At 39.4% G+C, this 14,128-nt stretch overlaps 2 protein-coding genes across 2 annotated transcripts in view; both read right to left on the reverse strand.

Moving 5' to 3' along the window:
* Positions 1 to 632: 632 nt before the first annotated feature.
* On the reverse strand, positions 633 to 6,695 carry slc35b1 (solute carrier family 35 member B1). The gene is made up of 9 exons (XM_037688723.1): positions 6,266 to 6,695; positions 5,814 to 5,905; positions 5,536 to 5,666; positions 5,391 to 5,421; positions 4,798 to 4,958; positions 4,553 to 4,679; positions 1,813 to 1,919; positions 1,540 to 1,693; positions 633 to 1,246 (listed from the first exon to the last, which is right to left on the reverse strand). Exons 1-9 carry the CDS (start codon positions 6,388 to 6,390, stop codon positions 1,194 to 1,196), a joined length of 981 nt encoding a protein of 326 aa, XP_037544651.1. The 5' UTR covers positions 6,391 to 6,695; the 3' UTR covers positions 633 to 1,193.
* Positions 6,696 to 7,978: 1,283 nt separating this feature from the next.
* The window catches only part of fam117aa (family with sequence similarity 117 member Aa), a 13,850-nt gene continuing 7,700 nt past the window's right edge, over positions 7,979 to 14,128 (reverse strand). Inside the window, exons 3-8 of the mRNA XM_037688605.1 lie at positions 13,514 to 13,609; positions 13,188 to 13,304; positions 11,039 to 11,155; positions 10,434 to 10,659; positions 10,057 to 10,231; positions 7,979 to 8,271 (exon numbers count right to left, since the gene is read on the reverse strand). Coding sequence (XP_037544533.1) covers positions 8,058 to 8,271; positions 10,057 to 10,231; positions 10,434 to 10,659; positions 11,039 to 11,155; positions 13,188 to 13,304; positions 13,514 to 13,609 — 945 coding nt within the window. The 3' untranslated portion in view covers positions 7,979 to 8,057. The remainder of the gene's footprint in view (positions 8,272 to 10,056; positions 10,232 to 10,433; positions 10,660 to 11,038; positions 11,156 to 13,187; positions 13,305 to 13,513; positions 13,610 to 14,128) is intronic.

Below are 14,128 nucleotides of genomic sequence, written 5' to 3' on the forward strand. Positions count from 1 at the left end.
CTGTTTGATAAAACCAAGTCTAGGAGTAGAGCTATAGAATAAAGTAGTTTTTGTAAAATCTTTTTGTGACTTGTCATCGGTGTACAGAGAAGTTATGATTTATTTAGAACTTAGTATTGATCCACAGATATATATATATATTTTAAATAGGTGTCCCTGTTTTTGTTGAACAGACCAACGTATTTATTTCTAATGTCCCAAATGTGTTTTTGACAGGCTCTACAGTATTCCTCAAGTCATCACATTTTGTGTTTACAAAAACTTAGAAGGAATATGTAAAATAAAAATGCACTCACTCTTTACAATGTTCGATAAAGTGTGTTTTAACTCGCAACACAAACTGTTTAATCAGTTTTGTTTGGTTGAGATCTAGAAACATTTCTCTGGGTCTACGAAAACCAGCAACTCTAAACCTAACAAGCAAAATGTCTGACAGCAAACGAACGAGCTGCCGAGTCTGTGGTCAGTGTAATATTTGATCTATTAGCATTAATAAGCATGTTATTAAAAAGGTTCAATATTCACAGATTCAAATTATAATCCTGCCAATCAGGAATGAGAATTACAACCGACTTAAAAAGTCAACAAGCAAGTGTAAAAAATAAAATCACCACAGAATGTAAGAAGTTCCCTTTTATGGCAAGTTATTTTTATAACTTTTAGAAGAAAAAAAAGTAGAAACAATTCAATAATATTGAACATAACAGCCTACATACAACTGTTTACAGTTTTTAAAACGATATACTTTGCTGTTTTACAGATAGTAAACAACATGTGATCATTACACATATTTAAGCATCAATTTGTAAAACATTTGGTATCATTTTTTGCTTGAAACATTTTTTAGGTCTAGTTTGGTTCAACATTTACCTCAGTCATGTGAGCTGGTTTCAGTCGAGCCCCGCCCCCCAATCATTCCTCCACATACATTAAAACGTTTGTTTTTCATGTTGAAGGCTCACCACAATTCATTCTGGGTTTCAATCAACGTAAAACATCTGTTCAGTTCAAGCACAGGAAGTTGGAAACGATAACTCTTTTATACAGTTAAACATCTGGCCCTACTTTAACAAAACATAGGCACATACAGTTTTCTGTACATCTTCTAAAATAAAATAAAAAAAACATATTATAGAGTATTATAATTTGTCTTGCAATCGTCCGTTGATGCTCTTGTGCTCTCTGGGGGTGTTTTAGTGCATTGTCTTCTTGGGAGCTTTGCCAAATTTAGCATCCAAACCAAGACCTGAAGAAAGAAAAGAAAAGGAGTGCAGCTGAACAACAAGTTACAAACAGCAACATATAAACACCTTAAAACATCAGCATCTTGTCCTAATTATCAGTTCATATGAGAAGTTTTACCCCACCAAAACCACAAGGGCTTTTTGCTCCTGTGTTAACGCTCTAATCTACGCTGTTACGTTACATTGAAGAATATGCAGAATTTCACAGAACTTGTGGTGGAAAAGAAAGAAAATGCTGATTTAAAAAAAAAAAATAGAAAGAATAATTAAGAGTAAAAATAAAACCGAGTCTCACCAAGGAACACGAGGACGGTGCCGATCCACTGCGTCCCACTCATGACGTTACCAAACAGGATGACCGAGCCGAGGATGGTGAAGAACTTCCTCGTAGTTGTGACGATGGAGCAGGTCAGAGGTCCGAAGTACACCACCGTCATAAAGATGAAGGTCTGGGAAAGAAAAACAAGAAAACGTCATTCGGGAGATGAATTTTCCGAATGCACAACACTGCATTTCGTTTGTAAAGAGCTAATGACCCGATCCGTCCCTTTTCCTCTCATCCACCCACCTGACCCAAAGCACTGGTCAGACCAAACAGAAGAATATTGTAGATGATGCTGGGGTGGCGCTCGGTGAAAGTCAGGAACTTCCACACTTCTCCGGTCCACAGCACCGCTGAGCGTGGAAAGAGACAAAAAAATTAAATGACGTCATAAAAACGAGAAAATTAACTCGTAATGGTCATATTGTCACGTATTGATTTTAAAAAATGTGATGAAGAAAATCAGATCCAGACTGGTAAACTAAGTGTGCAGCGCCCTCAAGAGGTTCAATTAGAAAACAACAACCTGCTCTGGGTCTTCTCAAAAGAACTCTTTACAATATTAGAAAAAAAACACGTCAGTGCACGTTTTGTTGGTTTCAACTTGAGCCTGCGAACACTAGAAGAACTACAGCTGCTCCAAAGATGGACTGAAAAAAAATTCTTCAAGTGTTGCTTTGTGCATCCTACATAAAACTGGGCAACTTGTTAAAAATAACTATTTGCAAAACTTTCAGTTTGTAACTTACACCCACACACTGCAGAAAATTGGTCGTCGTGCTCCAGTTAAATGTTTTTACAGGAATCTCCTGAACTGATGTGAAAGGAAGACGAACATCAAGGCAGACCTTTCTGGTCAATTAGACCAGCTACTAGTTCAATCAATAATTTCCAAAAGAAATTTAAAAAATAAAAGATATTTATCCACACCTTAATTGTACAAAAAAAAAGAGAAAGACATATAAAGATGTAAACCAAGTCAAAAATAGCACACGAAGCTGGTTAGCCAGTTTTAAAGCAACATCTTCACATTCCTCACGTTGGCTTTGACCTTTAGATGTTTAACCTCAGCCCATTAAAAAAACAACATCGTTAAACGTGCTGGTTTTATGTGCTGCTCTTCAACAAACTGCAGTCGTCTCCTCGCAGAACTTTGATGTGCACGACTTCTCATCTAGGAAAGATAAAACTAACACTTTGCCTGCACAGTTAATGAGTTATGGCTGCACAGAAAATTGGGCTCATTTGCTGCATTTAATGCCGCCGCTTTTGATTTTTGTTTTTATTTATATAAATGCTCATTAGCGGGAGCATCAAAGCAGATAGTGACGGACCGTTTGAAGGCTGAAGCTCCGTGCTTGTATATACAAATTTATTTTTTTAAAAGTGTTTCAGAAGCTTTGTGTTGGAGTTTGATTCCTTTGGACAGAGTCATGTGATCACTGACGTCTGAAGCTGCGTCAGTGCTCCAGTAGCTGGTTCAAAGTTTTAAAAGGAAGTGAATCTTTGGCTGAGTTTGTGCTGCGTGTCAGTGGGGAATTCATACGAAACAAAAACCAGTGAGCGACACGGAGCCAGTCAGCCTTATGCGTTTCATGAGTTAAGTTGACCAGTTTGAAAAATAAAACAATTCAGAAAAACACAATATGGCTGTAAGTTACAATACAATCTCACATTAAACATAAATTGGTGAATTGAGGCCAATAACGCACAAGCGTAATTCCAAACTGGTAATGTGTTGCAAATTATTTTTTACTATTGAATTATTTATTTAGGATTTTATTTAATAGTCACAAGCAAAGGTCATCGTGGAAACAAGTCACGTTAAACAAGTGTATTCCCCAAAATACTTTTCATTAAGACCACGATGTTGTTTCAAGCTGCTCTTTATTCTTTTGACCACAAGGTGGCGCCAAAGAACTGTGTTGAAAACCCAAACTGTTGGATTGTAAATCTGGATTATTGAGCATGGACTTTTTGTTATAGTGTTGAAAAGTTTAAATAATGAACCTTTTGAGCTTTTTAAACTTCAGCGCTTTAAAAAAAAAAGGTTAATCTAGCCGTCACAACAGATACTCGTCTCACAGTTTGTGCATCAATTTACTGTCATTGCAAAGTTTTACAACTCAAATGATAATTTTTTTTATTTTTTAAGGACGATATAACACTGCTCCAAAAGGAATGTTTTAAATTTGCTGCTGATGCTAAAATATTTTACATTAAACTGAATGGACAAACAGGAAGTAGATAAAAGGAAAAGGATGATTTTGTGTGGATCTAAAAAACAAATTGGAAAAATTTGCATTTTCTGAAAAAATGTCGTGAATTCAGAGTCCTAAATAACTAAAGATGGAAAAACCCTTAGCTAAAAGATAAAACGAGCAACAGCGTAACTAAAAGCTAAAACCAATAGGATTTTAGATAATAGCTCAAATTAGCTAAATTGTAATTAAAAGCTGAATACAACATAAAAAGACAAAAATAGAGGCAGCATGCTGAAGCAGCTTACCAAAAAAAAAAAAAAAGATCTTTGAATGTACTGAAGAGATAAATGTACTTTGATAAGGAACATTTTTGCAAATAAAGTTGGAATATTTTGAAAATGATCAAATTTACTAAAGCCTAAAGTCATAATGCTCCTGATCGATCTGAATGCTTTGGTTAACAAGTTGAAATAGCACAAAACAAAGAAGTTGTTTGTACGATATAAACTTTAAATGGGAAATAAATAATGTGGATGCCGACTCAGCTTTCACATATTTATGCATTTGTTTTTAGAACTGTTACAGTTTGACAAGAAACTATAGATTAAAACTATAACTGAACCCTGCATTCTGTTTAAACTAATAAACAATCAGTTGTTCTGCTGCGTGTTGGTCAGACTGAACCAATTCATCATTAGTGGAAAATTCAAAACGGGTGAAAATGCATCTGGCGCTCAGTGGCGACTCGTCCACTCGATGTTTGTCAAAAAGAAACGACTCACCCAGTCCCAGTATCAGAATGGACCACATGTTGATGTTCAGCATCATGTGGTTGGCGCTCGTCTGGTAGCGGGCTCTCATGTGGTCCTGGGCCACACCAGTCAGGCCGTCCAACGTCAGAGAGACCAACTGTGACGGAGTTAAACAAACGAAGCGTGAGTAACAGAAGTCACAGTGACCTGAAGCGCGAGGGAGACGGAGGTAAATGTAGCAAATCAGTGAGACACGAGAGAAATGTTGAACTCACAAGGAGAATCTCTCCAAAGCCGAAAATATGGTCATCCGTCACAGCCGAGCTGTTGTTGGGTTTGTAGAGAAACAAGGCAACGCCGCTGACGATCAGCAGCACACACAGGTACTTAGCCAGAGGGTATTTCTTTCTCAGTATCGTAACACCGAGAATCATCACTGCAAAAAGAACAAAATGCAACAATTTTACTTGATACATAATCAGGCCTTTAACCTCGAGAGCGAAACATGTGACAAAGATTGTGCTTTGAACGTAAAACAAGAGATAAAGCTACGACAGATGGGATAACTTGGAAAAGGATCTTTGAACTTAAAAAACATTCAATGAATGAAAAAGAATATTTAATACGCGCTTTAACAACCCAAAAGAGACCAGAATCATTCTTGCTTGACCAGGTAGGAGCTCTTTCACTTATTTCACTCATCAAAACAGTAAATTGTGATTCTAAGCAGTTTGTGTTCAGTAACACTGAAAAAGGAGCAACTGAGAAGCTTAAAATTTCAGCTGTTCATTGAAATAAAAGCAAAACAGCTGATTAACTTGTGAACATGACATGAAGGTAAACTGAAACGTTGCGTTATTGGGTTTACCTGGAATTGGCTTGCAGGATTTTCCCAACACCTATTGTAACAAAAACCACAACTTTAGGATATCTGTGCACAAATGCTGATCATATAGACATTCACATCACCTAAAGCAATTAACTGTCCTTTTGATAAATGTCAGAAACCTCACCTGTGTGGGGTAGTTGACATACTGAAGAGCAGAGTTACTGGACACCATGGCTCCGAGATAAGAGAGGGAACACAAGCCGTAGATCCAAGTCTTGGTGTGATCTGGTTTGGAGCCCTCAAAACACTGGATTACTGGTTTAAAAAAAAAAAAAGAAGAAACAATATTTTACAAATCGCAACATGAAGACAATGAAAAGGTGACGCCTACATTAAACTTTGCCAATTTGATTCCAATCTTCGGAACATAATCCGGTTTACTGAAAATGAGCACATACTTACAGATTCTAGCAAAAACAGCATTGATGATGCACTGGATGAAGACCAGTGTTCGTGCAAATGTGAACTTCTCCCCACCATAGTCACCCCGAGTGCTGCAAAGGTCAGACAATGATTACATAAATTAATCCACAGCTACTTTCACCAACATTTAATTAATCTGATATATATAGACAGATAGATAGATCAGTGCTGTTCAAAAACAATATGTAATAAGGAAGATTCACAGCTGAAACCTTTTGAAATCAGATCTATGACCAGAGCCTGGGGACACATACCACCTGTGCTGACAAAAGCTTTAACAGCTGGTAGATTTTATAACGTGCTGTTTTGTTAATAAAACTTTCAAGGACTCATTATTTTAAAACACAGCACATCCTACTTTTAGCTTAACGTTCAACCTCCAGAACAGAAATGTGAACTTATAGAAGTAGTTTCAAAGTTGAGCTACTCACATTGTTTCTTGTAGGATTCCGTAATAGAAGTAACAGACGAAGACTCCAAGAAAGCAAACGATAAACCTCAACTGCATATTGTCCCACAGCGAGGCGGGCTTCCCAGTTCCCTTTCCCGCAGCCATGCTGTCCTCCACCGGCCCGGGTAGGTTCACCGACACCGCTCCGCTCCCGGCTCCCCTCACACCGGCGTCCCGCTCCACTATAGCCGATGTCCCGAGCCTCTTCGGTGCTCACGTTTCCACGCCAAGTTTAGTTCAGTCCACCAGCTGCTTATTGTCGTTACTGGGGGGGGGAACGACTCTGATATTACGAAATGCTAGCTGAAAAGTCGGAGTCTAAAATCGGCAAATATCACAACATTGTTTAATATTTCCAAACGACTGACAAATGTGCACCTTATCCAGTCAAAGCTAGCCAAATCCCAGCGGCGTAAAAACCAATAAGTAGTTAGAGTACGTGTTTTGGTTGAATATTTATGTTTAGAAGCAAAAAAATATATATATATATTGTCCCGGCAGAAAAAAAAAAAACTTCCGTAGAAGGACCCAAGAGTGTTCCTGAATATGCCTGAACGTTTATCTCACTTAATAAGGTGAACTTTAAATCAAAATTGGGGTTTACGACATTATTATTTATTTTCTATTATTATAATACCTAAACGTTACAGGATATTTAAGTTGTTGTTTTTACTAATCGCTTACATATGCAATGTTATGGCTTATTAAAAAGCTGGTGAAGCACAAGGTCCTTCCTTAAAGTTGTCGCGTGCCTTTTTTTCGTCTTGGTATGTGGAGTAAATTCATTGGTCCATGTGTGACATTAAAGAGGCGCAGAGGACCAATCACAAAGCAGACTTTCGAAAAGGGGCGGTTCTTATATTTAAAACCGCGAATCCACGTGTCAAAGCAAGACTGGCGTCAACTGATATAAAAGTTTTATTTATTAAAAAAAAAAAAACAGCTGACTAAATATTTCATGTTGGTAACATTTTAAATCAATGTTGCACTAAACGTTCCAACAAATTTGATATTTTATGCATTTTTAATAAAAACAGACTTGAATACCAACTTGTAATCAGAACTGTTGGGTTTAAATTATGAAAAAAACAAACTATCTGGAGTGACCCACATGAAAAATGTGAAACAGTTTGATTTCTGCTTGTAATGAGCACCCCCAAAAGACTGCCCTTTATGTAAATAACAACAGAAACTCCATACAAAATTACAAAAATAAATATCTTCCTGGTAACATCTGTGTAAAATTTGGGCACCACAAACACCAAAATATTTATTTTTAATTAACAAATTTAAAACGAAATTCAACAAATGTTATGTCTTTAGCCTCTAGCATTAGGCTGAATCTTGATCTAGACTGATCAATTGTTAATGATGACAAACAGAAGTGCTTGTCTTTCTGTCATTAAATTTAGTTTGCTTTGACATCAACACCCCCACACACACATGCTTCATTAAACTAAAACAATTTTCCTTCAAAACGAACCGTATTAAAACTCAGTCATTCCAGCATTTTCAGGCATCTCAGCAATGTAAAACCCTGCAGTCTAACCTATGACTCATAGAGGAACACTGGCACTGAGTAAGAGCTGATGAAGATGAAATGAGTTGAATCAAACCACCCTGAAGACAAATTTAAGTCCACAGAAGTCCTACAGTATGTTGTAGTTTGTTACTCTCACAGGCACACTGTGGCGAGAATACTGTTCATATCAATTTAGCAAAAAAACGTCTAAGTTTTCCAGGTCCTGGCAGTGCACAGTTCTTACATCCATCTACTGCATGCCCAGGTGTCTGGTAGGAGAGGCCTGACCAGAGCAGCCGGTGACGGGAGACACTGACAGGCCCCGGAAGAGGAGATCCATGGAGGGCAGCAGAGGTTTAAGAAGGCTGACAGGGCAGAAAGCAGAGCCTCCATGGGGGGTAAAGTTGACTTTATTTGGATCTGGGCAGGACGGCTGGAGGAGATGCTCTTCCTGACAAGCAGACCTGGAGATAAAGCGACATGAAAAGGTTTTAAAGGTTTACCTAATTATTAAAGTTCCTAAAGCTGCAGCCAATGTTTGATTTAGCAATTTTTTTTTTTTTGAAAAGCAATTAAAGCACTGGTGTACAATTTTGTGTTTACTAAACTAATATCTTTTTTTTTTTTGGTAATTAAAACGTAACAATTCTTTGAAAATAAGATTAAAACGAAATTTTAAAAGGTTTGGATGAAAAATGTAAATAACGACTTGATCTATAAATTAATAAAAGTAGTGTTTTCATACATGTGGGTGAGATTTAATGTTCTAAAGAAAGAAAGTTATTCTCCGAAACACTGAAAACAGAACACAATGCTCATTTTTCTTATAGAAATCGTAGTGAAATAAATAATTGAAACTAACATTATTTTCAATCTTACGCAAGATAAAAAAAATGCCATTTGTTGTTAATTACTCTCAGCTACTAAAACATTATTTTTTAACTCAATATTTGTAAAACTGACTGAATTACAGCCAGTAGCGATCTTAGCCTCTTTTGGGGGGTGCTCAAACACCCCTAAACTTTAAATCAGCACCCATGAATAAAAAATAATCTTTTTTTTTTTAGGCGGTTCTGGGTTTGGGTTTAGGGCTCTGTTTATTGCAACAAAATAAACAAATTTAAAAGATAACATCATTGTAATACTTGATTTATTTACATAATGACTAATTGCTGGATGTCCAGCCCGTGAGCAGTTTCAGTAACTGTGGCCCCCTGAGCAGTTTAGTTGAATTGCCCTGCTTTAGTGTGGAATACAGTTTATTCTATTTCCAAAACTAAACAAAGACTGGAAAAATGTCAAACTTGGATAAAGTCCTGCAGCCGACCTCATGAGCAGCTCAATACAACAGTGATAAACAGGAAGTACCGCATGTTCGTCTGTATGAAGGTAACTGCAGGTAAATCCTCCATTTTCTGTCATAATTACATCGTATGTTTAATGGTTAAATTAAAGGTTAATGCTTAAAGCTAGTTGTACTTTGTTTTGTGTATTTTGTACTAGGTATATCTATGTTGCAACATCTGGTTTAGTATTTGTTTGTTATGATCAGTTAACACTGAACTGATTTTGTACAAAGCATTTATTAGGTTGTGTAATGTAAATCAGAGCTTTACCTTAAGATGTAATGTTGTGTCTGTAGCATCTTAGCTAGCACATCTGTATTGCATGCTGCTAGCTTAGCGCTACTTCTTGTTGTGCCGAGCTCTCTAAATTAGTGTTTACTTATGTAGGTAAACATAGATGTTTAACAACCCAATAAAATACACCAGAATGCAGGAAATGGCATCTACTTTATTAAAATGTTTCTGGGGGAGGACCCCCCACCAGTGTGCCCCCTCACCCCACATTATCAATGCTTCTGATGCCAGTGGTCACCACATTGTTCAAGCCAAGAGCCGTTAGCACTGGGGGCTAAGCACCCCTAAAGGTCAGATTCTAGAATCGCCTCCGATTACAGACATTTCTGTGTTGATACAAGAAATCAAGGTTTTAAATATTTCACTCTGTGTATAATAAATCTATATGTTCTGAAATGACTGATTAAAAAAATGAACTTTTTCATGATAGTCTAATTTCTAGAAGCACCTGAACATCCAATAATTAACTTTTGAACGTTTCACTAAAATCCATCCAGTGGCTTTTGAGAGATTGTGACAAACGGCAAACAGTGTTGACTCCATCAGTTCAAGTTTTAAAAGAAGCTTGTGCGCTGCGCCGTGCACATTTTTAACTAATTAATTACTTACGTGGTTTCCTCGCAGACGCGAATGCGCTCGCAGCCTTCTGGCGGCTCGCGCTGAAAGGAGAAGGTTTTGTTTGGACGGGGTGAAGAGGAGCCGGGCCGCAGCAGGGGGCCTTCCAGAGCAAACGATGGGAGGGATGTTGACGGAGACAGACGCAAAGCGTCACAGTCCACAGGTTCTGCACAGACACATCAGCACCGTCACCACAAACACAGGGACTACAACAAGTCACTGACCACACAGACGTATTAGTGGGAATTTTAGCTTGCAGCTACTGTTTCGCTAATATTAACTTTTACAGCCGTTTCAGGTTCTTCACCGAACTTCAGCAAAGTCATTCGCAGTGAAACGACACAAATAAAAACACGCAGCTGTCTCACCTGGCTCTCCCATGGGACAGGGTGACTGAGAGGGAGACGGGGGCGATGAACCGAGGCGAAGAGGGGAACTCGAAGGAGACACGAGCGACGAGTCAAGAGGACAAGGGGACTGAGACGGAGAGAGGAGGGACGGATCCAAAGGTCCCGGCGAGGGCTTGCTCTGAGAGCCGCTGCTGCATCTCTGAAGGGGGGCGGGAGCCCTGCGGCCATCTGGGATATCCAAAATCTGCCATATTTAGAAGGAAAATATGAGAAAATGTTGCACTAAAAAGGCTTTTTTTATTTAGTGTTTTACCAGTTTGATGAAAAATATTGAAAGAATTTAAAACCAACTTTAAAAAATGGAAAACTTGTGATCATATTCTACAATTTAACTGGAATTACTGGAACTTATGTGAGAAGTTTCTCGTCTTCTCATAAGAACAGAATGTGCATGGATGTATAATGTAATGTGGGGGCTGCGGTGGCTCGGTGGTCAGTGTCGCGGTCTTGTAATCCTGAGGGTTCAAGCCCAGGTTGTGTCAGGAAGGGCATCTTTCGTGCGAGTTTGCTCGATGTGGCAACCCCTGAAGAAGCCGAAAGAATCCTTCGCTCTGGGATCTAACCTCATGCTGATCGTCGGGTTTCTCAGACACAAACACTTCCTCCAGCTCCAAACTGAGGCCCTCAACGCTCCTCCTTAGCCTCGGAGCCAGTCTGTTCAGAGGCATCATGGGTAGTGTCTGCAGGAAAACAAGCAGGGTTAGAAAGGTCTGCCTCCAAACTGTGTGGTTTGGTGATGAAACAGCATCTAATAGAGATTTCAAATGATCTTTCTGAGACAGCAAGGCTGCAACAGAGCCAGGCTCAAAAAATTATATCCTCCCATTTGTTTATAAATATTTATTAAGCCAGACTTTTAGAACGTATTCAAACAATCTTTGTTATATTGATACTTTAGGGCAGGTCTATTCAATTAAATTTCTCAGGGGGGCACGGTTATTGAAAGCCAAGAGCTCAGGGGCCAGACATCCAGCAGTTATTCATTAAGCAAGGTTGATTTATGGTTTAAAATTTAGTTTTATTTAAAAATGGACCAATTAGTGGGCCGAACTGAGATCACTCATGAGCCTGATTTGGCCCCCGGGCCGCCAGTTGAATAGCCCTGCTGTAGGGATTTAAAGGACGTTCAAAGATTTTCTTTAGACTTTGGCTGCTTTATCACCCATATCCAGTCCAGTGCCTTGCCATTTTTATTTATTACTCCATTAAAATCCAAACTATAAATCATTCTGTCATAAAACGGCTCCTAAACGCGAAAGATGAACCACGCTTCATCGACGCCGTTGGCTTTGTTAACGTCTATCGTCCAAAGCTGAGGCCTAAATGTCCAGTTTTTACGTTGCCATGTTGTACTGTAATTTTTGCTGTATAAGTCACTGTTTTTGTATAAATTAGCATGCCTGCAACTTATACAGCAAAGCAACTTATTTATGTATTCCCCCATATTTATAACCCATTTTTTGGCTGAGATCAGATGATTTCATGCATTCTGACATGAACACTACCATTTTCAGCCACTAGAGGGCTCTCAACGTAAACGGCAAGCCAAGTGTCTCATTAATAGGTAAAAGTGGCTATTAATGAGACACTTGGCTTGCCATACAAAGTCAACTTCATCTTGCTCCAGAACTCCTGGATCAAACATCAAATCAGCTGCATTTCGTTGTACCGCCCAGGTGAAATGCAGCTGATTTGACCATTAAAGTGACTTTATTAAGGAAAACTTCAACAGAGACGCACCTTTACTATAATGTCGAGCAAACAAATAATTGTTTTTATGTCTTAGTCGTGTTAAATTCTTGTTCAAGTCCTCCCGTGCATGCTCCCGCAGCTGCCATTTGGCAGCCAATCGATTTTTGGCACAACACCGGCCCACGTTTCCGGGTTGTCAGCGGTGACGCGTAACAAACGCAGTTACGCAGCGGTGATGCATCATACGGTGACTTATACGGTGAAGGGACGTATTTATGTTTTTTTCCTACTTTATTACACATTTGTGGACTGATGCGACGTTTACGGCGGCAAGTACAGTTTTTATGGAGCTGGAGGCTGCCCACCGAGGACGTGGGGATCAATATTAAACTTTGGTCTACACACTCTCCTCCTCGCTAACAGGCTAAGTGTCAATCACAGTGTGACATGACCAGAACTTAAAGTCTTAAATAACTATTTAAAAAAAAACTATTCAAAATGCATATCTGAACAGCAGCAAGGTAAGAACTACATAAATAAAAAACATCACGACCTGAAAAAACAATCTGAAGTGTATTTTTAATTTTTAATCCAGCAAACGTCCGCTTCATTAATTTACATGGAGGGGCGGGACTTGAACTACAACCAGATACCAGGGGGCTCTTCTGCTCTGTGGCTTCAGCTTCCAGCTTCCTGTTGTGTCTCTAGTTATAATATTTCTTGATGGCCATCACCTGCAGCCTGTCAAAAAGACAGGCTGCTATGGTCTTCATTTCTTTTGTTGAATCTATGAAAATTTATATAAACGCCAAAGATTGACAGACAAAAAGTAAGATTTATCATCAATTTCTACAGCGCTATTAGCTGAAAATGTGACATTCAGGAGATGATCAGCTGAAGGACGATGCGTTTCTCTCTCTGGAGAAAGTTTTACACCTGTCAATTATTTTGTCCTCCATTTGTTCACTTTCCTCATCAATTAGTGGCTGTAGAAAACTTTTGCACAGTGTTTTAGCCGACCTGAGTGATGCCTGCTGCGTGGCCTGCTGGCAGAGGGTGGCGGTGGGGGGGCTCGCAGCCTGCACAGGTAGGAGCATTTCGGGATCGTTTTTGCAGCTGGTGCTTCAGCTTGGCCACCTGAGGGCAGCGTGGAGATCAAAATGATTTAGGAGCAGCAACGAAAAAGGTTCAACCATGTCATCTGGACCAGTTTCTATTTAGGAGGAGGTTTCATTCACTCTGAAAAGAAGGTCATAACGTTACCCCCGGGTGCTGTTAAGATTTCATGCTCTCAGCGGGAGAAACTGATCATTTAGTTCTTTTGACCGTAAAAGCAAAGCGCTCACCTCCTTCAGGTGCTCCGCACTGCCCCAAGACGCTGAGCGCTTGTGGCCACCAGCACTTCTCCTTCCACGAGTCTCCTCGGTCCAGGAACTCGGCGTCTATGAAAACATACATCACACATTAGTGAACAAGGAGTCCGCTGTTTTGTCTAACAGATGGATGGAAATGGGCCGATTAGCTTCAGTTTCAAGGGTCAGCAGTCACTTTCTGCTGAGCCAGCAAACTCCTATCAGTGCTGCTTGTACACAGACGCTGAGCCCCACAGCTGTCTCGCACACCTGTCTCACAACAGCTGTAAGACAGGCAACAAGAAACCACCACGAGCTGCAAAACAAACCCACTTTCACGCATAAGAAGGCTCCCAGACCGCACCGTGAGACTGTACTGTGAATAACAACTTCAACAGCTCGCTGCACGCAGGCTAACCTGTTATTCACAAAGTCACAACCCGTGGAGGAAAAACAACCAAACAGACCAAAACATGAGCTTCATTTACTGCGAAGAGGCAGCCGAACACCGAGAGACTGAACTGGTGTTTGCTCAAGAAGATGAAACTGAGGTGTTAAAGCGCAAAGAAGCAGAACACTAGCTAAAAGCTAAAAGAAACAAAACACTAA

Source organism: Nematolebias whitei, chromosome 15, assembly GCF_014905685.2.
Source record: "Nematolebias whitei isolate Nwh7 chromosome 15, NemWhi1, whole genome shotgun sequence".
NCBI lineage: Eukaryota > Metazoa > Chordata > Actinopteri > Cyprinodontiformes > Rivulidae > Nematolebias > Nematolebias whitei.